Consider the following 21,912-nt stretch of genomic DNA (forward strand, 5'->3'; position numbering starts at 1 on the left):
GTGAAAACAAATTTAGGATTAGGCCAAATGCTGAATTTTACCATCGAACTGGAATATGCTCAATAGATGTCAGCAACTTTCTGCTCTTTAACGTTTCAAAAATAATAATTTTCGGAAAAGTGACATTAAAAAAACGAATCGTTTTTTACTACATCCTACACTACCCTACTTATTCAATTAACAATCGTTGTCACTGTGTAGACATGTGTTTACTTCTTATCCTTACCCTTACTACAACTCTGAGCAATGTGGCCGAGACAGAACGCTTATGGTAAACAACATTTCGCAATGGCTGACAGCCGGTTTTCACCTGCGAAGGTAACACACTGCGACAGAACGAATAACGGGAATGATGTGCTTATGGGTCACGGGCGCATTCATCATCCGCTCTGCCATTTTGTTCCGCACTCGTCCGTATACCGTCATCAATCTATTTTGCCATTTTTTTGGATAGTTGTATAATTTATTGCCTCCTGGGCATGTTTTTGTTTTACTCGCTGGAAAGGTGTTGCTGAAAATGTAACAACAATTGTAACATTTTGTGCTTTTCATTTTCTTGGCTGTCGGACAAAACAAAAGTTTCAGAATGTGTAAAATTGGCAATTATTCAAACTGCAGTCAGACATGTTTTTGCAGTCTCACGTTTTCAGGTGCCAGGTGTTTCAGGAATAATTAAATTTACCCGAGATTCGGTTTGCCTGAAAACTGACTTCTGGGGTAATTTGCTATGTTTTTGGGAATAATATGTGGAAGAAAGTTGGTTTGGTTGTCGGCTAACAAACTTAAAGGGATATTCCGAAAGCTTTATATAAATTGCAGGTGGTCGGCTTAAATAGTTAATATACGCATAATACGATGTTCTCTTTATAAGTGAAAATGGTAAATAGAACAAGAATGGCGCATTTTTATTTAAATTGTTAAAGTGTAGTTACAAGCTACTCATGCCTTTGAATGACAATGCTATTCATGTGATTTCAGTTCAACAAAACAAAGTTGTCATATGAAATGCTCAAATGGATTGTTATTAATTTATTTATTTATTCGATTTCTTAGTGCAACACGCTGGAGTTTTCGTTTATAGCATTAGTCTAGGTAGCATAGTAGAACCACACCCAACAAAAAAACAGATAGTTACGATTACATACCTGTTGTGTTAAAACTCTTTAATATAGAAAGTTAGTTAAAGTTAATACTTTGGAAAGTATTAATTGAATACTCATTCTATCAACGACAAATCGATACTCAATAGTGTAAAATTTATGTAACAATAGTTGCTTTTTGATGACTATTTTTTTGGTGTACCTCTTTTCCATTGACAGAAAAGAGATTTTTAGTACCTAAAGGAAGTCAAACTAAATAGTTTTATGTGCCCTTTAAATTAAAAGGTAATTTCCATGCCCTTGACGCAACCCTCTTCATTTAAGCCTAAAAGCGGGCAATTGGCTTTGCACACAGCCTCTTTCTTCGCTTCTCACAGTGTGCAGCTGGACGCTCCTCAGCAAGTGTTATCCTTTTGAGTGGATGTCGCTCTTGCCCCTTTTAAATTGTCTTTAATTTATTCGATTTGCGAGGGCACTTTATATGAATAATTTATGTACCGCATCAAAATTTCAAGAGTCGAACAGGCGGCCGAGGGTAAGATAGAGGCAAGTGCCAAAATTGTATACAAATGGCAGCCTCCTGTTGCTGTCCTGCGCTCAACAGGATGATGGAACAATAACAACAGCAGCAGAACAAAGGCTTCAATTTTCCTTCCCTTTATGCGATTTTCGCTGACATCTCTCACTTTTGTGAGCACGAACATAGCGAGTGACTCCAAGAAAAACCCAGATATAGCTGTCTGCCAACCGAGAGAAGCGGTCTGCTTCAAGACGGAGTGGAAATCATGGCCATAATGGCAACTTGTGCGCTCCAACACTTCCAGCCCCCCCTTATTATCCCGATCCCATCCGAAGACAAGCCGAGAACCAGAGCCCCAGCGATGAGTTCATTGTGCGTTTTGTGCTCCGGCTCGTCCTTGACTATGCATGACACACTGATAGCATTTTATTGGATGCTTTCTACACTTTAAGAAAAAGTTCACCTCTTTAATCTGTTAAAACTGCAAATACTTTTCAACCAGATTCAGTTGGAAATGACTTCGATCGTTGGTAATGGATATCTGAAGAATCTTTCACATTGACTGTAGCTTTTTTAACATATGGTAAAGATGTTTTGGGATATTTTTCAAAATACAGTTTTAACAAAATATACGAGCTACTCATGACCTTTAGGCGCATAAAATGACTTTAAATAAATATAAATAAATATAAATATTTATTTTCCTACACGTTAATTTTCTGCTGTAGCGTGCCGAATACATAAATTTAATATAGTTTAATTATTTTATCGAATGTAATATCATTTTTCGTCACAATTGTTGATATCAGAAATTTTTCTTAAGAGCGCTTAAACCTTATTACTAAGATTTATGGTTTTTATTTTCTAATTTTTAAAAGAGCCGCACAAAATTTCCCTACGTGCTACGGCACGTAGCCTGCACCCTGTCCGATGCTAGCTGCTATAGCACCCGCAGCCCCTTTCGCACACCACTGATTTAGTATTTGCGAAAATAGAAAGCGCAAGTGAAAGTATGTAACAGGCAGAAGGAAGCGTTTCTGACCCCATAAAGTATACATATTCTTAAGCAGGATCACTAGCCGAGTCGATCTAGCCATGTCCGTCTGTCCGTCTGTCCGTCTGTCTGTCCGGATGAACGCTGAGATCTTGGAAACTATGGGAGCTAGGCTATTGAGATTTGGCGTGCAGATTCCTGAGCTTCTTACGCAGCGCAAGTTTGTTTCAGTAGAGTGCCACGCCCACAAACCGCCCAAAACTGTGGCTCCTACAGTTTTGATGCTAGAATAAAAATTTTAACTGAAATGTAATGTTCTCATCAATACCTATCGATTGACCCAAAAAAAGTTTGCCACGCCCACCCTAACGCCCATAAACTTCAAAAAATCGTAAGTATGAACGTGGATATCTCGGAAACTATCAAAGATAGAGAATTGGGGTTTCAGATTTAGATTCCGTAGCCTTATACGCAGCGCAAGTTGGTTACGCGAATATGCCACGCCCACTCTAACGCCCACAAACCGCGAAAACCTGTGACGCCCACAATTTTTATGCTAGATAAAAAATTGTTGGAGTTTGCATGTTCAAATATACAAAAGTCACATGGATAATTGTGCAATTCATGTTTGCATGAATGTATGTGTACGAGAGGTAGACGCACATTCCGATGTCTTGGTTTCCTAGGCAACCGCTTAAGGAAACGGGACTATCGTGCTTCTTTTCCTATCTTCTCGTTTTCCTTTTTCTCTCTTGATATTCTCGTTCACTTCGATGCTGGCGTTGAGAGCTTGCGGTTCACACAATCTAAGCTTGCATTATTATTTGTTCATTGGGAGGTTGTCTGTTTAATACTTAATTGTGTTACATCTATTCATTAACAAAACCATAGGTTATGGGCCCAGACACAATTGCAGTGAATAAATAATAGTGCTTTAATTGTTCCAATTTGAAAGTGCATAAAAGTGAACTAATTATATGTGTGTGTGTGCATTCGAATATGAGCATCTACATATGTATGTACATATATGTACATATGTGCGGAGTGGTCCATGAAGAACAAAAAGGAATTCCTGAACAATAAAGAGGATTAAATTAGTTTTGTGTATAACGCTGCGACAAATTCGTGGCAAAACATTTTTCTATTTCCAGGAAGAAGCGCATACATATCACCAATTCGCCGTGATATTTCTAGAACACACTTACGAATTCGCCGAGAAATCTTTCCTGAACGCACACATACAAACGCTTCGACAAATTTGCCGCAAATCTCCACGTTGCGGCGGGACAGTGTTGCCAGACAGTGCTGCTGCTGAAAGACATTGTTGCTGGACAGTGTTGAGCGACGTTAATGCTGTTGAAAGTTGCTGGCCGCTGTTGCTAAACATTGCTGTGAAGGGTTGCTGTTGGTGTTGCTGAGGAGGTAGTTGTTGGGGTGCTGTTTTTTGATAGAGAACCATACAATGGATAAAGGGAAAAGAAATATCAAACCATTTGACGGTGAAAAATATTCTATATGGAAGTTCAGAGTGAGAGCGCTGTTAGAAGAGCACGATCTTTTGAGGGTCATAGATGAAACTCATGCAGAAGTGACTGATGAGATAAAAAAGGCAGAACGAAATGCAAAAAGTTTAATAATTGAATATTTAAGTGATGATTTCTTATCTTACGCTAACAGTGAAAACACTGCTAAGCAGATTTTTGCAAACTTAGATGCAATTTATGAGAGAAGAAGCTTGGCATCGCAACTATCTCTGCGAAAGAAACTTTTAGCCATGAAATTAAAAGGTGACACTTCACTCCTTAATCATTTTAATTTCTTCGATGATCTCATTACTGAACTTATCGCGTCAGGAGCAAAGTTAGATGATATGGATAAAATTTCCCATTTACTCCTAACTCTTCCACCCAGTTATGATGGAGTTATAACCGCAATAGAGACTCTATCTGAAAGTAACTGAACATTAGCTTTTGTAAAAACACGACTTCTTGACCAAAAGATTAAGCTTAGGAATATAAGCAAGGATACGAGTGTTAAAGTTTTGCAAGCAGTAAGTAAAAAGGAGTTAAAAGATATCAAATTTAAAAATAATCCATTGCAGAAGTTCAAGAAGATTCAGTTTAAGCCAAGTTTCAAACCGAAACCAAAATGTTTCCATTGCGGTAAGCCAGGTCATTTAAAGAAAGATTGTTTCCTTTTGAAAAGGCAGCCGAATCAGAACTTTAGTGAAAATAAAAGAAAAGATGGGCAGGCTCAGATGGCAACAGCAGCAACAGCCCAAGCAGAGCGTAGTTTTGCCTTCATGTTGAGAAATGCAACTTCCAATTCAAAGTCAAGCGAGGCTGAGTTTATCCTAGACTCAGGAGCATCGGACCACCTTATAAATGACACAGCATTGTTCTCCGAATATGAGTGTTTGCAATCAAATGTGGCCATCGAGATTGCCAAACGAGGAGAGTTTATATACGCTACAGCCAAAGGAGTGGTCAATCTTAACAGCTGCGGAAACAAAATCACCTTGCAAAACGTTTTGTATTGTAAGGATATTCCACACAACCTACTATCGGTAAAGAAGATGCAGGATGCAGGCATGACCATCGAATTTAACCCTAAAGGTGTAAAAGTATCTAAAAATGGTAAATTGGCCTTTAATGGAATATGTGAGTACAATGTACCTGTTATAAAATTTCAATTGAACAGAAAAATATTTACGACTAAAATTTCTAATAGTGCTGAGTATCGATTATGGCATGAAAAATTAGGCCACATAAGTGTAGGAAAATTTTTAGAAATAAAACGAAATAGTCTTTTTGAAGATACTAATATATTAAACAATATTGATTTAAACCATGAATTATGCGAGGCTTGTATAAATGGCAAGCAAGCTAGATTAAAATTTCAAAAATTTAAAAATAAAGAAAATATTACACGACCATAGTTTGTTGTCCATTCCGATGTCTGTGGTCCAATAACACCCTCTACCATTGATGATAAGAACTACTATGTAGTCTTTATTGATCAGTATACACATTGTTGTGTGAAACTCCTTGTGTTGGAAATGTTAATAATCTTTATCCATTTTTATTGATAACGCATCTCTTTGGTAGTTTTGTTACATTCTTTATTTATTTGGTTTGCTTGGCAGGAGCAGCGTTAATGCCGCTTCCAACGTCAAGTTGTTTCTGATTTTACAATTTGCCTTAGGATCTAAGTAAGCCTAATTCTCGTAGCTGCGCTGCTTACAGTTGGGCGGCAGAGAGATGGCTATGTATACCTTATGTATATAAAGTGTATTTAATTATGCTCTCTTTGGCTGGAGCGCGAGGGCATGTGTATGTACTTGAGTATAGTATGTGTATGAGTATACTGTGTGACATATTTAATAACCTATAAGTCGGATGTGTTTTTTGTTTTCAAAGACTTCGTAGCGAAGAGCGAGGCTCACTTCAATTTAAAAACGGTGAATTTGTATATCGATAATGGAAGGAAATATCTTTCTAAGGAAATGCGTGATTTCTGTGTCGAAAAAGGCATCAGCTATCATTTAACGGTTCCTCATACTCCACAATTGAATGGTGTATCAGAACGGATGATTCGAACAATCACCGAAAAGGCTCGATCTATGATCATTTGTGCTAAGCTCAATACGCATTTTTGGGGTGAGGCTGTTTTAACAGCAACCTATTTAATTAACAGATCCCCAAGTAGAGCATTGCAAAAGATTAATAAAACACCATTTGAGATGTGGCATAAGAAAAAGCCAACGTTGAAATATCTTAAAATATTTGGTTCGACGGTATATGCTTTGAAAAAAATACGAAAAAGAAAGTTTGACGAAATGTCAATTAAAGCTATACTTGTTGGATATGAACCAAATGGTTATAAGTTGTGGTCTGAGGAATCGAGGAAATTTATGACAGCAAGAGATGTTGTGGTGGATGAAATAAACATGTTAAAATCAAGAGTTTTACATGGGGAAGATTCTGAGGTTCAAATTAATACTGTTGAACAAAATAATGAATCTTTAAGTAAAGGAAAAGAGTTGGTTTTTCCTTTGATAGAAAATAATGAATCTGTTGATTCTGAGTCAAGTGAATAACTCAATGAAAATTCCACATGTCTAGAGAATGCCGATTCAGTTGTTAAAGCTGGTGATAAATTAAAAGAAAATAAAAGTGACGAAGAAATCAGACGCAGTGAAAGAATTAAAAGTAGACCCAAATTCTCATATCGATTTTTAGAAAGAAGTCTCATGAATACTCAAATATGCTTAAATGATATTCCTAATACCTTTGATGAAATTAAGTTTCGTGAGGACAGATCTTTCTGGGAGAAAGCTATACAAGATGAACTTAATTCTCATTTTCAAAATAATACTTGGTCCCTAGTGCATAAGCCAGAAAATAAAAACATAGTTGATTGCAGATGGGTATTTAGTATAAAACAAGATGAATTTGGGAACTTAGTAAAGTACAAAGCAAGACTTGTAGCGCGGGGCTTCACTCAAGAATATATGACTGATTACGATGAGACATTGGCATCATTTGCACGAATTTCCAGTTTAAATTTTTGTTGGCACTTTCAAATCAATACGATTTAATGGTTCATCATATGGACGTAAAAACTGCCTTTTTAAACGGAACTTTAAAGGATGAAATCTACATGAGCGTTACAAAAGGCCTGAATCACTCTTATGAAAATAAAGTATGTAAACTTAATAAAGCTATATATGGTCTTAAGCAAGCTGCTAGATGTTGGTTCGAAGTTTTTGAAAGTGTGTTGAAGGATGTTGGATTTAAAAACTTAGGAGTTGATCGGTGTATTTATATTTTGGATAAGGGAGATATTTCTATAAATATATATGTCTTGTTATATGTGGACGATGCAGTAATTGCTACAAACAAATCTGATACAATGTCCAATTTTAAATCTTACCTTCATGACAAGTTTCAAATGACCGATTTACGTGAAATTAGACACTTTATTGGCATTAAAATTGATAGAACTAATGGAGAGATTTGTCTTAGTCAGTCAGCATATATTAAAAATGTATTGAGAAAATTTAATATGGAAGAGTGTAATCCAGTTAGTACTCCCCTCTCAAGTAAGTTAGACTATACAGCTCTGCAATCAAAAGAATTATGTGATGCACCGTGTAGAAATTTAATTGGTTGCGTGATGCACATAATGTTATGTACACGGCCCGACTTAAGTACTTCAATAAGTATTCTAAGCAGATATACAAACAACAACAATAAGGAACTATGGCAATGCCTTAAGAGAGTTCTTAGATATCCGAAGGGAACTGTTAATATCAAGCTTAGATTCAAGAAGGTAGCTAATTTTAATAATATTCTTACAGGCTATGTAGATTCCGATTGGGCTGGAAATGAAACTGACAGAAGAAGTACCACGGGGTACCTTTTTAAAATGTTTGAAAATTGTTTGGTTTCATGGAGTACCATGAAGCAAAAGTCGGTTGCTGCTTCATCTACTGAAGCAGAATACATGGCCTTGTTTGAAGGTGTAAGAGAAGCTCTTTGGTTAAAATCGCTAATAAATGAGATTAATCTAGAATTAAGTGGTCCTATTGATATTTTTGAAGACAACCAAGGTTGTATAAGTATTGCAAATAATCCTACTTGCCATAAGAGAACAAAGCACATAGATATTAAATATCACTTAACAAGAGAGCTAATTAAAAAGAAACTAATTTGTGTAAAGTATATTCCCACAGATCTGCAACTAGCCGACATATTGACGAAGCCATTACCATCTGCCCGGTTTATTTCCCTGAGAAGCCAGCTGGGTCTTTTTGAATAATCCAACTACGAACCTGGTGAACTGTTGCTGAAAATCCATCGAAGCAAAACATGAAATGGATCCCATGAAGTCATTTATGATTATTTTTTTTACTTACTAAGACTTAAAAAATTGAATTGAAATTATATTCTTGTTTATTTTTTCAAATGGATCTCATGAAGTACTTGTAATTAATTTCAATTTTCATATTTACTGTTTATTCCTGTTTAATTTCATTTTTCAAAGCTTTAATTATGTTAATTTTTTTTATGGATCTAGTTGGGTTTTACTGGGTTTCCCCAACTCTTGCAGCAAATGCTGGATCTAATGTATCCCCAGAACTGAAAAAGAAAAGAAATGACATGAAAAAACAAATTAAAACTAAAGCACAAACTCACGTCAGGAATTGAAGTGATAATCAATGTAACTTTTGAGGCGGCGTGTTGGAGTTTGCATGTTCAAATATACAAAAGTCACATGGATAATTGTGCAATTCATGTTTGCATGAATGTATGTGTACGAGAGGTAGACGCACATTCCGATGTCTTGGTTTCCTAGGCAACCGCTTAAGGAAACGGGACTATCGTGCTTCTTTTTCTATCTTCTCGTTGTTCTTTCGGGTTCTGATAGTCGAGGTACTCGACTATAGCGTTCTTCCTTGTTATATTTAAACCAGTTGGTTCTGTGCGACGTCAGCCTGAGGGGGTGATCTGTAGTTTTTCAAAAAGTGCTTAAAATTTGTCCACGTGGTATATGGACGCCCCCTAAGGCGAGGCGGGCAGTAGACAGCGGCTATGGTGAGGTTTCCGTTGCCTGCCTCCACTTTTATACACGTGGCTTGCAAGTAATTAGTTGCAAACCTTTGGTGAAAGTGGTGCTTGATGCGTTCCCTGATTAGGATGCCGGTTCCGCCGTGGGCTTTACCATCTGGATGGTCTGTGCGGTAGAAAGTGTAGCCTCTTACTTGGAAGTTGTATTTGTTTGTGAGGTGCGTCTCTACCAGAAGCATAATGTCGATATGATTATCATTCAGGAACTGTGTTACTTCAAGGGTTTGCGTGAAAAGCCATTGGCGTTCCACATTGTTATTCGTAGATTTGCCATCTGTTATTTGGGCTGCTTAGCTGCAAGTAGCTGTAACACCATGTTCTGGTTTTGAACCAATGTTTGCATGGTCGTTTTCATGAATGACATGAGTTCCATCATACTTTGTTGCATGGTGACCATCATAGTTTCCAGAGTGCTTTGCGACTGTTCTTGGATCTGCTGAGCGTTTCCTAGATTAGACTGGAGTGGGTTTTCCGTCCCCGATCGAAGGGCATCGGCGTAAGAGAATCCCTTCTGGGTATTTAGTTGACCAAAGGAGGATCTTGCGGACGTGCCGAAAAATACTTCCGGAGTCGTACGCGAGTAAGTGTACGCATTTTGTGTATTCTGATGTCACTTTTTCTGTCACATTTCGCATGCGGTCCTTCATCTGCTTGCAGCTCGGACAGCCCCTGTAGTTTGCCGTGTGGTTACCTTGGCAGTTAACGCATTTTTTCTTTTTGGAGTCTTCCTTGTTGGCAGGGCAGTTATGAGCAGTTGTGGAAGTCTCCACAAGCTACTCAGACTGTTAGAAGTGAACAGTATGCCATGGTGTGTCAATACTCCTGACAATTTGTACATTGCACTGGGACGTTCCTTTTATGTGGCTCTTCCACGTTAATTCTTCGGTGCAATAAGTAGGTTAGGTTAGGTTAGGGCGGCTGTCGGACTGTAATCCGACACACTTAGACCTCTGTGGGTCCATTGATATAGCGCATGATCTCTCTCTCTCTCTCTCTTTTCCTTCTCTAGGGTCCCATAACTTATATGTTTCAACCTGTGTGTAGCTGATCAGCAAGTCTTCCACCCGAAAGATTTAATTAAAGCACTTACGTTTTTCAGATTAATCCCCGATATTTCGGTTGATGAAGGTGTTTCCTAAGTCTTTCCTTCTGAGTCTGCATAGGGCTGGGCAGAGGCAGAGAAGGTGTTCTACCGTTTCTTCTTCTTCATCCCTGCAGCTTCTAAAGAAGTTATTTTTTGTGGCTTTTAGAATGCCGGCATGTGTGCCAACATGCCACACTCTGTGCGGCTGAATTTAAGTAATTCCGAGGTTTTTTTTTGTTTATCACAGGCCTGGCTAATTCGTCCGCTATGCAGTTGCCTGCAATAAGTATTGCAGGTTATAAATGGGGTGCACTATATTTTTTTCAAGACTCAGTTGTCTGGCTCCAGGTCGACCCTGAAGAGTGATTGCGGCTCTTTTTTCCTGTTTATAATGTTACTGACGTTCTTTGCAGAAAACACTTTTTCCTTAAGAGCATCGATAACTTCCTTGGCGGTTACGTCGGGCTCGATTCCTTTTAGTACCAATTGCAGGCCTTGGCTGCTTTTTAGTTGATACGTGTAGTAGCTTTTCCTAGCTTCCTCCAGGTATTTGGATAATGCTCGGAAATGTGCTTGGTTTCATGGATATCCCCTTTTGTGACCCGAACAACATGAAAGTTTCCGTCCCCGGTCCAGGGCGTTCGAGATTTTCTCCCTAACGTAAATTGGTTGGGGCTTAGGTTTCGGTTGGGCCACCCTTTTTTCTGGCGATCCCGCTATTACACTGCTTTTTTTTAACGGGTCAGCTCCCGTGTTGGCCCAGTCAGGTAGACTGGACAAAGGCGTGTAGAAGCCGTCGGCAACAGCCGGCGCCGCCAGGCCTTTGTTTGCCGGCGTGCCTCCACTATTGGTTGGCCCAACCCCTAGGCTAGCGCCAGGGTGTTGTGCCCCTGCAGGAAACCTAGACCTTTAGCCGCAGTATCCTGCTGTTCTTCGATCGACGGCGAAGACAACTACTATATATAGCCGCAGAATTGAAAATCTGCACTTATGGTCCGATCATAACGAGTGATACACCAATCGAAAGGTATCGCACTAACTAAGAAGATTGCATACCAAGACTTTCGAAATATAGATTTGTTTGGGAGAAAAAGCGGTGAAAGTGTAAAAAAATAATTTATAAAATTGGACCTCTATTGTTCAAATCCGATGTTCCGTTCAAAAGTAATTCAAAAAACAAGATTTTCTTCTTCTTCCCAAAATGAAAATATTTGTCCTTTTGTTTGTGGGTTTGTATGCATCCCATCTTAGTTTTAGGGTTTTGGAAACCCTATGGGTGTATAAAGTAGCTTGAAATAGAAAACGTTTGTTCTACGACTTTTGGAAAAACCCGCTAGTTTAGAGGAAAATCAAAAATAAAAGCCAGATTTAAAATGCTTATAGTAGCTAAACTACTAATGCTACAGAAACGTGCTATAAATCTCTGAAATGATAATTTAATTTGCTAAATACTCTTTATATAGTAAAGTTGTATGAATATAATAGATTTAGAGTTACGATAAAAAGTTATTTTTTAAAACCACTTTTTGACTATTTTCTCAAAATTGAGTCGAACGAATTCTTTTTTTAATTTTATATCTTGAGATTTCGGCCAAAGAGCTAGTGGGATGGCTCTGAGGGCGCCGAGCTGAAGGCTACCGAATGGGTCGCAGGTTGCGGATAGCGAGCGCCCTGGTTCTCCAGGGTAGCTACGAATAAGCGTGGAAGTTGGACACGGCGCGGCTACCACCAAGCCCCCAACACGAAGCAAAATAAGTAGCCCCGTAGCAGTACCGACGTCGCGCTTGTGCTGCCGCCTCCGACAAATAGCTCACACGCACCCCTACCCACACGCTCTGTACCTACCTCTTCCCTACCCACACAACTCATCTCACCCCGGGCTGGACTAAGGTGTCACTCGTACCGTGCCGAGAGTCAATCTGGCTGGGAGCCCGAGTCATCAAATAACTCAGTCTCAAACGGTGAGCTCAGGCAAGTGGCGACCGCCTGTTCTAATTCAGCCTTACCCGGGTACGGCGGATCTCTGCCCGGGTGGACCTGTCCTTTCTCCGCAGCTCGTGGGAATTAACATGGAGAATTTAACAAATACAAAACTAAAAGACTGCACAAGTCAAGAGCCCGACACTCTTATAAAGTCGGAAGTCGTAACCAACGACGAAAGAAAGAGCAAGATCACGGCTCTGACTACCCCAGTCCACGTGACGTCCACCCCTGCCAAGGCCAGCGAACAACGCAGCCGGCTAAGCCCAACTCGCCATAGCGACAAGCCCAAGCCTCCCACCAGCGTAGGTGTGGCTAACCAGCCACTCCAACCTGAGGGTAGCGCTAAGGCCGGTCTCGTGGTGAGTACCAGGGCAAAGGAGTTTAAGAGGGTACCACCTAATTAGGCAGGACCTCTTGAAAGAAGGAAGGCTTCTAGGATCCTCAAACGGCTGGCCACCAATCCGATACGGGAGGACATAGCCTGGGCAAAGGCAATTATCCCAGACTTCGACATCGCTATGACCACCAGCCACAGCAACAAGCGAGAGAGGTCGATGGAGTCAGCTCAACCAGCGAGCAAGAAGGCTAAGGTAACCAACCGCGGCACATAGTCGAGATCCTTTGTGGAAGTGGTAAAGGATCGGAAGATCATTGGTGTCATCGACCAGAGCGTTGAAGGCGGTAGGATCCCAAGAAACCAATGGGGTCTGGTTAGACGGGCCCTTGCATCAGTGGCCTTGAAAGTGTTGGACGAAAACCCAGGCCCGCCACCCGATTGCACAGATGCAGGGTGGTACCAGGGCAATGTAAAGTTGATCGCCTGCGAAGACGAGAGATCGGCAGCACTCTACAAGGCTGAAATTACCAAAGTCGGCGAGGTCTACCCCGGGGCCAAGCTGGCAGTTTGTGAGGCTGCAGACATCCCGTCTCGACCGAGAGCGAGGGTGTGGCTGCCGTCGGAACCATCGGAACCAGAGGCTATACTCAGCCTATACTTCAACCCAAAACTTCCAACAGACGGTTGGAAGGTGGTCAAGGTGGAGAAAACCGAGCGAGTCACCATGAGCGTGGTTATCCTCCTGAACCAGGCCTGCTTGGAACCCCTCGCACCCCAACAACACAGAGTGAACTACTGGCTCGATAAGGTGCAGCTACGCATATATGACACCGATAAGTTGGCGGCAGACAACCTGGCTGCCTGCGCGTCGTACGAACCCCCGAGCGACGACGAACTAGATCACGAAGAGGCCACCCTCACCGGCTACGTGTCAACCGACTCGGAGCTGACGGAGAGCCTGAAGCAGCTGTGCACCCAGGACACAACCCGACCAGGGCGCTCTGTTCTCCAGGACATAGCGGAGGAAGCGGAGGGTACCCAGCCCGAACCCAGTCCCAAAGATGGTGTAGTTTCTGCAAATTAATCTGCACCACAGCAAGGCAGCATCCGCTGCCCTCCTCACCCGCCTGGCAACAGGCAACATAGACGTAGTCCTCATTCAAGAGCCATGGATTGTTGGTAACAACATCTGTGGCTTATCAACCCCCCTATACAAGCTTTTTTACACCAAGGACAAGGGTAAAATCAGAACCTGCATTCTTACAAAGTCACACTTTAATACATTTCTTATTCCACAGTTTAGCGAAGGCGACCTTACCACGGTCAGACTGGAGCTAAACGAACACACCCATCACACCATAGCATATTCTATCTAGCTCACGACTACGAAGGGCCACTACCAAACACCACTACACAAGAACTCATACGCCCTCACTCATCTAAGGAACTCATCCTCCCCACACAATGGGGAAGTACAAACACCAACGAAAGGGGTGAGTTACTCTACGACTATCTCCTTCAATCAAATCTATTCATCTGCAACAAAGGTAATGACCCAACTTTCATCACTAGAAATAGGAGGGAAGTACTAGACATTACTCTAATATCTGATCCCTTACTTAACCAGCTAGACGCGTGGAAGGTGGGGATCAAACACTCATTCTCGGACCACCGATACATAGAATTTATAATAATTATATAAGTCTAGACTATCCTCCCGCCGAGAACATAACTAATCTAAGATTAACCAACTGGGGATACTATAAAAATCTCCTCAACAGGAACCTACTCGCTCCTCCGACACACATACGCAACCGTCAAGAATTAGATAGCCTAGTTAACACTTTTACTGATATCTGCGGTGAGGCCTTAAAAAGGGCTTGCCCAAGTAGAACAGTCAAAACAAAGCACAAACCCTTATGGTGGAACCCAACCCTAGCGAACATTAAAAGAGAGTGTAGAACGTACTTCAATAAAGCTAAATACAACAATAGCGAATCCTCCTGGAATTTATATCATACAAAACTAAGCCTATACAAAAGGAAATTAGAATATCAAAACGAAGAGCCTGGGCTAACTTCTGCAGTAGTATAGAATCTACTGCGGAGGCATCCAGACTGAGAAAAATTCTAGCTAAAGCTCCAGCGACCATTGGCTATCTTAAAACAGCTGGACGGAAAACAGTCAGGAAACCCTTGAACTACTGTTAGACACCCACTTCCCTAAGAACACCCATGTAGTGGAGGACCTCCACATAGAGGAGAATTTAGACGACCAGAGTATTGACAACATTTCAAACCCTGGCCGCATTCAGTGGGCTGTCAACTTTTTCAAGCCCTTCAAATCACCTGGCCCAGATGGGTTCTTCCCGGCCCAGTTACAACGGACACTAGATATGTCCCTTCCCTGGCTGACAGCCATCTTCCACGGCTGCCTTGCTCTAAACCATATTCCAACAAGGTGGCTGGACGTTAAGGTAATTTTTATACCGAAAGCCGGCAAGCCCTCCCACACCAACCCAAAGGACTTCCGCCCGATCAGTCTCTCTTCCTTCTTGTTGAAGACCCTGGAAAGGCTAATCGACACCCATATCAGACTAACCATCGACCATAGCCTACTCTCTGACGCACAGCATGCATACCGTAAGGGTAGGTCAACCGATACCGCCCTCCACTCTCTAGTGTACAGTATAGAACGAGGCTTCCGCAATAAGGAATACTCTCTTGCAGCGTTTCTAGACATAGAAGGCGCCCTTAACAACGTCACCCCAACGGCGATTACTTGTGCTCTGACTGAACTGGGCATTGAGCGGCCCATAGTGGGACTCATACACACCATGCTAACCAGCAGGGTAGTGCACTCCACTGTGGGACCGGCCCACTCGACCAGGAACGTCAGTAGAGGAACCCCACAAGGGGGCGTACTCTCACCTCTTCTATGGGTTTTAGTGGTCAACAAACTGCTTTCACTCCTAGAAGAGGCGGGCACAAACGTGGTAGCCTACGCGCATGACGTGGTTATCCTACTGCAGGGTAAATTCCCGCAAACCCTTTGCAATCTAACGGAGACAGCCCTATCCACCCTCTCCCGGTGGACAGCTGGCTGTGGACTGGGAGTTAACCCGGAAAAAACCGAACTAGTTCTCTTTACAAGGAAGTACAAGGTACCAATTCTAGTTCCCCCAAAACTACACCAAACGCGCCTAACCTTTAGCAACCAAGCAAAGTACCTAGGTGTCATTCTTGACAAAAAGCTCCTCTGGACTGATAACATCCTAGATCGCACACGCAAAGCGCCCATAGCCCTCTTCGCTTGTAAAAAAGCCGTAGGGAGGAAGTGGGGTTTCTCCCCCATGATAGTTCACTGGCTATATACTGCAATAGTCAGGCCCATTCTACTCTACGGAAACATCGTTTGGTGGCCTTCTCTAGATAAAAACTGTAACCTCCGGATCCTTCACAAGATCCAAAGAAGCGCAGAGCTCTGCATCAGTGGGGCGTTGCGCACTACCGCCACTGAGGCACTAAATACAATTCTCGATCTCCATCCCCTGGACCTACTAGCCAAAAGCTGGGCATCAGCCACAGCGCTGAGGCTCCGTGAAGCAGCGGCATGGACAACAGGCTCCACGGGTCACTCCAATATCCTATCAAAGCATTCACCCCTACCACGTTATACAGACTACGTCCCACCCATAGTCGACTTCGAAAGAAGATACAAAATTTATATACCCACCCGTTCAGACTGGGACAACCTCCCACATCAATTCGTAAACGCCGTCAACATATACACTGACGGCTCCAAGCTTAACTCCCAAACAGGTGGGGGAGTCTTTTCCCCCGAACTAGACTTAAAGGTCTCTTTCCGCCTACCAGACCACTGTAGTGTTTTCCAAGCGGAAGTGATTGCAACTCAGGAAGCCACTACCCACCTGAACACGTCTGTACATCAAGACATGGAAATCTTCATCTTCTCGGATAGTCAAGCTGCCCTCAGGGCCCTCGACTCCTACACAACGAGCTCAAAAACAATCTCTGAATGCCGCAAATCTCTTAACGAGATGGCCACTCATCTGAGTATCAACCTCATCTGAGTGCCTGGACACCGCAACATTGAGGGCAACTGCATAGCAGACGAGCTAGCAAGACAGGGGACAACCGCCGATATCCTTCGCGATAAGGACACGGTAGGGATGCCCATGGCTACCTGCAAGCTCCATCTCAGGCAGAGATTGTATACTCTTTCCAACAACCGTTGGAACTCAATCTCAACATGCCACAATTCTAGACTCACATGGCCAAACTACAACACGAAAAGAACGAAAACTCTCCTACAATGTAGCAGGGAGAACATCTCCACTCTCCTAAATGCCCTCACGGGCCACTGTCTTATAGGGACTCATGCGATAAGGCTGGGTCTAAGTAACCACGACTTCTGCCGCAGCTGCAAACAGATAGACGAAGAGGAGAGCATCGAACACCTCCTATGCTTCTGCCCAGCGCATAACCTAAAGCGCTTTCAAGCTCTAGGTAGCTACACACTTCCGAACCTTGCGGCCATTCAGGACTTAAGCATTCAAAAACTACTATGTTTCTTGAGAAAAACAGAATACTTCGCGAAAGCAGATAACCCATGAGCTAGGGAAACGGATCTTTTCAGAGATCATGTGGTATCACAAGGGGCCCATTGTGGCCTAAGTGAGGGGACTAATATTTAGTCTCCAACCACTCCTACCTAACCTAACCTAACCTAGCCCTTGAGATTCCTCAACTTTTTATGTATAACACTTTTTGCACTAAAAATTACCGTTTGGATGATATTAAGCGGTAAAAAGTGCAACTGGTTTCAGCTCCGTATCCGTAATATTTCATACTTATTGGAATAAACAAGAAAAAAAACTATTTAATGAACAATATTCTTATTAGATTTTTTCAAACGGAAAATCTGTTATGGTTTTAAAGTCCTTTACTTGCATGAAGCTAATCGAAATAGGAAACTTGATCTATTTGTTCTACCACTTTGGAAAAACCCGCGAGTTCAGCGGGAAATGTAAGAAACGACAGATTTCTCTTCGAATCTGAAACTGTACAACCCTTTAGATTCCTTGTGCTATTAAAATAGGTAATTGAAGCGATAAAACTTGTTATTAAAAAGTTTAATATTCATATTATATGTTTCATTCTTATTAAAATGTAAGTGTAAACAACCCATACCTTATTAGAATAAAGTTAAGCCGAAGTGGAACATGAAAGTGTGTGTTTGGTTTTTCACGACTCCTAGTCATGGTATAGAGGTACTTAAACTCTTGTGCAAAAAAAACTTCTGATATCAAACAAAAACACCTCTTAACGAGGTAAAAAGTAGTAGCGAAAGCGCTCTTAACAAAAATTTCTGATATCAACAATTGTGACGAAAAATGATATTACATTCGATAAAATAAATAAACTATATTAAATTTATGTATTCGGCACCCTACAGCAGAAAATGTACGTGTAGGTTAATAAATATTTACTGTTGCGGGCCGAAATCATAATTAAAGTTACTAAACAAGTACCAGTGGTGGAAAGTGGTTATGTCCTCCCTTCCTTTTATTCTTGTTTGGGATGCTGGATTGCAGAATTGTCTTTTGTGTGGTTTGAAATACCTGATGAATTCATAAATTGTGTTTGAATATTGTCTAATGCTTTACTACAAGCTAAATTAAAACCAATCTAAGCTGTAAAGTATTTAAAAGAAAAATATGCTAAATGCAATTATTTGTAAAATAAGTAGCCTCTTTAGGCAGTTAAAGCTGTAAGATCTATTTAAATAAAATCTCATATGTATATGACACTGTTTCTTAAAAGTTCCAGTATAGTTCATTCTATTTGAATTCGTTGCTAGGACTTGGTTATGGGTAAGTATGGGTAAGTATCTTCCGTAATAAATTCTGTATGGATAAAAAACTGTCAGAGGGAATTTGGAAAATATTATTATAAAAACCTCTTTAAAAAAACCAACTGCACAGCATTCCATATTTATTTACTAACTGAAAGGAAACCCTCTCTAGCACTGTTGGCTACTTTTCCTTGCCATAAACCTTGTAAGGGTGGTATCATCTCTCCCATCACTGGCCAACAATCACGGATACGGATACCAACCTGAATGGCCAGTGGTAGTTGGCCAGGCATGGCTCCGGACCCGTGCACGTGTCACAGCCGGGGGCGCAGGGCAAACTCTTGAAGACCTCCGTGTATTAATTGCTTATATTGTCCTTCTGGTCCTGCCAGGCAATCTCCATTATGGTGCCGTTGAATCCGTCCGGATGCCGCAGAGAGTAGAATCCCGCCCGGCACAGGCACTGGTAGGATCCCCGGGCCCAGCTGCTGATCCCAGTCAGCGTGGTCAGCAGTTTTCCGCCGCTTATTGTCGGGGTCTCCGCACTCGGCTGGCGGTAATCACACTGCCAGGGGGAAAGCAAAAGCACTTGGCTTAAATAGTTGCAAATCAATTGCATTTGCAACATGCACTCAGAAAAATAAAAATTAATCTTAGGTGAACTCCTTAGCAAGAGCGAACTTAAACGTAAAAACTATTTAGAATTTGAAGATGTTTTAACAGTAACATAATTTAAATTTATCAGTTTTTTACATTGAACATTAACAATTTGGAAAACTAATATTTAAGAAAATAAATTTTTTGATTTACTCAGACAGAAACGCAATAAAAACTCAGCCAGGATATTTTATTGCTATCTGTAGTTTCTTGAAGTTGGTCGTTTTGAATATGCCTCTCTGACTCAATATCATTGACTATTTCTAAAGGTGGCACTTCCTCAGCAACCGGATTATCTACAGATTTACTATTCCCTTGACTCGTTTTATGTCGATCAGTGCTGTCCGCTCGAAATTGTTCCTTTTCCTGAAGGCTCATTTTGCGCCAAATAGAGGAATGAATTTTCCTAAGAAATTCTTGTATGCCATACTGCTTCGACGGCTAATGGTGTGGCGACTTTCCACAGCAGGGGCTGTCGGTGAGTTACCTACCTTTTTGGGTGAATTTTCAGGGGTCACCACCCCGCGAACTTCAGCATTGAGACGTTTGACGGGTTTACGGAGCTGTTTGGTTGGATTCTTCTGCGTTTTTACATCAGACAGTTCACCATTTTCATTATTCATTGCCACTTCTGATTAATTCACTTGATCTTCTGTTTGTATATTTGTTGGCTGAATTTAATATTTCAGTTAGAAAGTGCCACGACAAGGCTAAAGTAACTGAGTCTTTGCTCTGCAATTTTTCAAAAACTGTACAACAAATATTTACCTTGAATTACAAAATGTGTCCCGCGTTCTTTACTGAATCTGAGTGAATAAACTAGACTAAACTAAAGGCACGGGTAACTCGGACTAAAGCCTGCTTCGTATTTGTAACTTTGAACCAATAAAATATATTACAATATTATTCTTATAAAAATATATTTATATCTGAGTACCCATGATGAAATTATAAAATACTATTTAAGGTATAACCACTTATATTTATGCACTAAATAAAAAGTATCTTAGGCATATTTACTTGGACCCTTTATGGAGCTTCTATGTACTCACCACCATGGAGGTGCGATGACACTTGTGGGAGCTGTGGAACGCCTGCAGATCATTGATGGGCCTCATCCTGCCGCCCAAAAACGGGGATCTCCGAGCCGTGAGACGATGTTGTTGCTGCAGCTTCTGCATTTTCTGGCGGCGACTCCCGAATTGATAGGGCTCCGCCTCGCACTGGTTGACCCGCAGCGTGGACACGTCGATGTCGATGCTGATGAAACCCCTTAGCCCGTGGCGCCCAATCGGCGGGATTGCGATGCTGTAGGACACCAGCCAGCGGCTGAGGGAGCACGAGAAGTAGGGGAAGGTCCACCAGCCCTTGTAATAGTTGTTGGGCGGACTGGGGGCGAATTTTGGGGAACGCAGCGTGTCGAGGTCTCGTCGTCGAACCTGTGGAGGGTATTTTAAATGAATAGTGTTGTCACAAATCTAAGCGATGTTTTGCCAAATCTTTTTTAACTACATCTTATCCGATGGTTAACCTTGACTTAGCAGTATACCTGTCTACTAAATTCAGTAATAAATTTAAAGAAAATACAACTATGTCGTTGAGAAAAAATCTTATCCGACCAAAGTTTGGCTTGGCGTTATTGCACTATAAAAAGTGCGATTACACCCGTAGGCGAAACCAGGCGTTATTGCATGTTACCATCTTTCGAGCATAAGTACAATTTTTACATTAACTTAGTATATTAGCCTGGTGCCTAAAAAATATGCAGAAAGATTTTAAAATACTACAGTATTGAATTTTTAGGATATACTTTGAATAAAAGAATATTATTGTACTAATGAAAAACTCACATAAACTTTATAATTTACGTTTTTCAAAAAGGATTTCACTTTGTAACGCCAATATAACATTCCAGCAACACTGATTTTTGGCACATACCAGGGATAGCTGCCTGCGGGCTTCTTGCCAATCTGCAGCCCGTCCTCGTCGTAACGCTGCGTTTCCGACTGGGCCCCCTTGACCCACCACACGTACGACTGCACCGCTCCATTCGTCAGATTCAGGGCCAAAATGCGGGCCCCGGTTACAAAGTCATCGGTGAGCAGTCCCTCGGCCAGGGCATCCGATAATCCTTCAAATGAAAAGAGCAGTGCATTAGCATTCTGGGTCGCATGGGCAAAATGTGTTTCAATAATTGGTGGCGAAAATTAAATGAAAGTACGCACAAAGTAATTAAAAACTGTATTTCGCACGAAAACGAATTGGTCGTGTCACTTCACTGCTCGTAATTGCTGATTACAGTGCACAAATTTCCCAACTTTAATTATTTATGGCGCGAAGGTTGTGCCTTTCATTTTCGGCCTGCCGTCAATTCGATTTTCCAATGGGAAATGCATTTCTATTGTTGATTTCCCAGCCAACGGCGTGTTTCGTTTGATTGTATTCTCAGTGATTTACATAAATATTTTTGCAATTTCCAACATTATTATGCTCAATCCTTGTCGAGCGGTTATTGCCACAGAGTGCTACTCAGCTCTTAAAATCGATGAAAGCAAACATGAAGTACTAAAGTCTTTAAATAATATTGAAATATGGAGTATTTTTTCAGTTTAAATTTTTTAATGAAATTCATTAAATGTAATCATTTTAAATTTACTTCCTGTAATGCCCACATTTTTTCAAAACATATAAAAAATATTCCCTTCAACGATTGCCTTTGATTTGTTAA

The 21,912-nt window shown here is 41.3% G+C and overlaps 1 protein-coding gene across 1 annotated transcript; it reads right to left on the reverse strand.

Annotated features, from left to right (window-relative positions):
* Positions 1-20,270: 20,270 nt before the first annotated feature.
* Positions 20,271-21,309, reverse strand: LOC139353961 (uncharacterized). Its single transcript, XM_070998155.1, has 2 exons — positions 21,123-21,309; positions 20,271-20,623 (listed from the first exon to the last, which is right to left on the reverse strand). Exons 1-2 carry the CDS (start codon positions 21,232-21,234, stop codon positions 20,286-20,288), a joined length of 450 nt encoding a protein of 149 aa, XP_070854256.1. The 5' UTR covers positions 21,235-21,309; the 3' UTR covers positions 20,271-20,285.
* Positions 21,310-21,912: the final 603 nt, after the last annotated feature.

This window comes from Drosophila suzukii (genome assembly GCF_043229965.1).
Source record: "Drosophila suzukii chromosome Y unlocalized genomic scaffold, CBGP_Dsuzu_IsoJpt1.0 scf_Y1, whole genome shotgun sequence".
In the NCBI taxonomy this organism is placed as follows: Eukaryota; Metazoa; Arthropoda; class Insecta; order Diptera; family Drosophilidae; genus Drosophila; species Drosophila suzukii.

Coding starts and splice junctions, on each gene's coding strand:
- LOC139353961 (XM_070998155.1), bottom strand. CDS start 21,234: ATGGAGCGGTGCAGTCGTACGTGTGGTGGGTCAAGGGGGCCCAGTCGG. Junction 20,624..21,122: donor CCCGCAGGCAGCTATCCCTG/GTATGTGCCAAA, acceptor TACCCTCCACAG/GTTCGACGACGAGACCTCGA.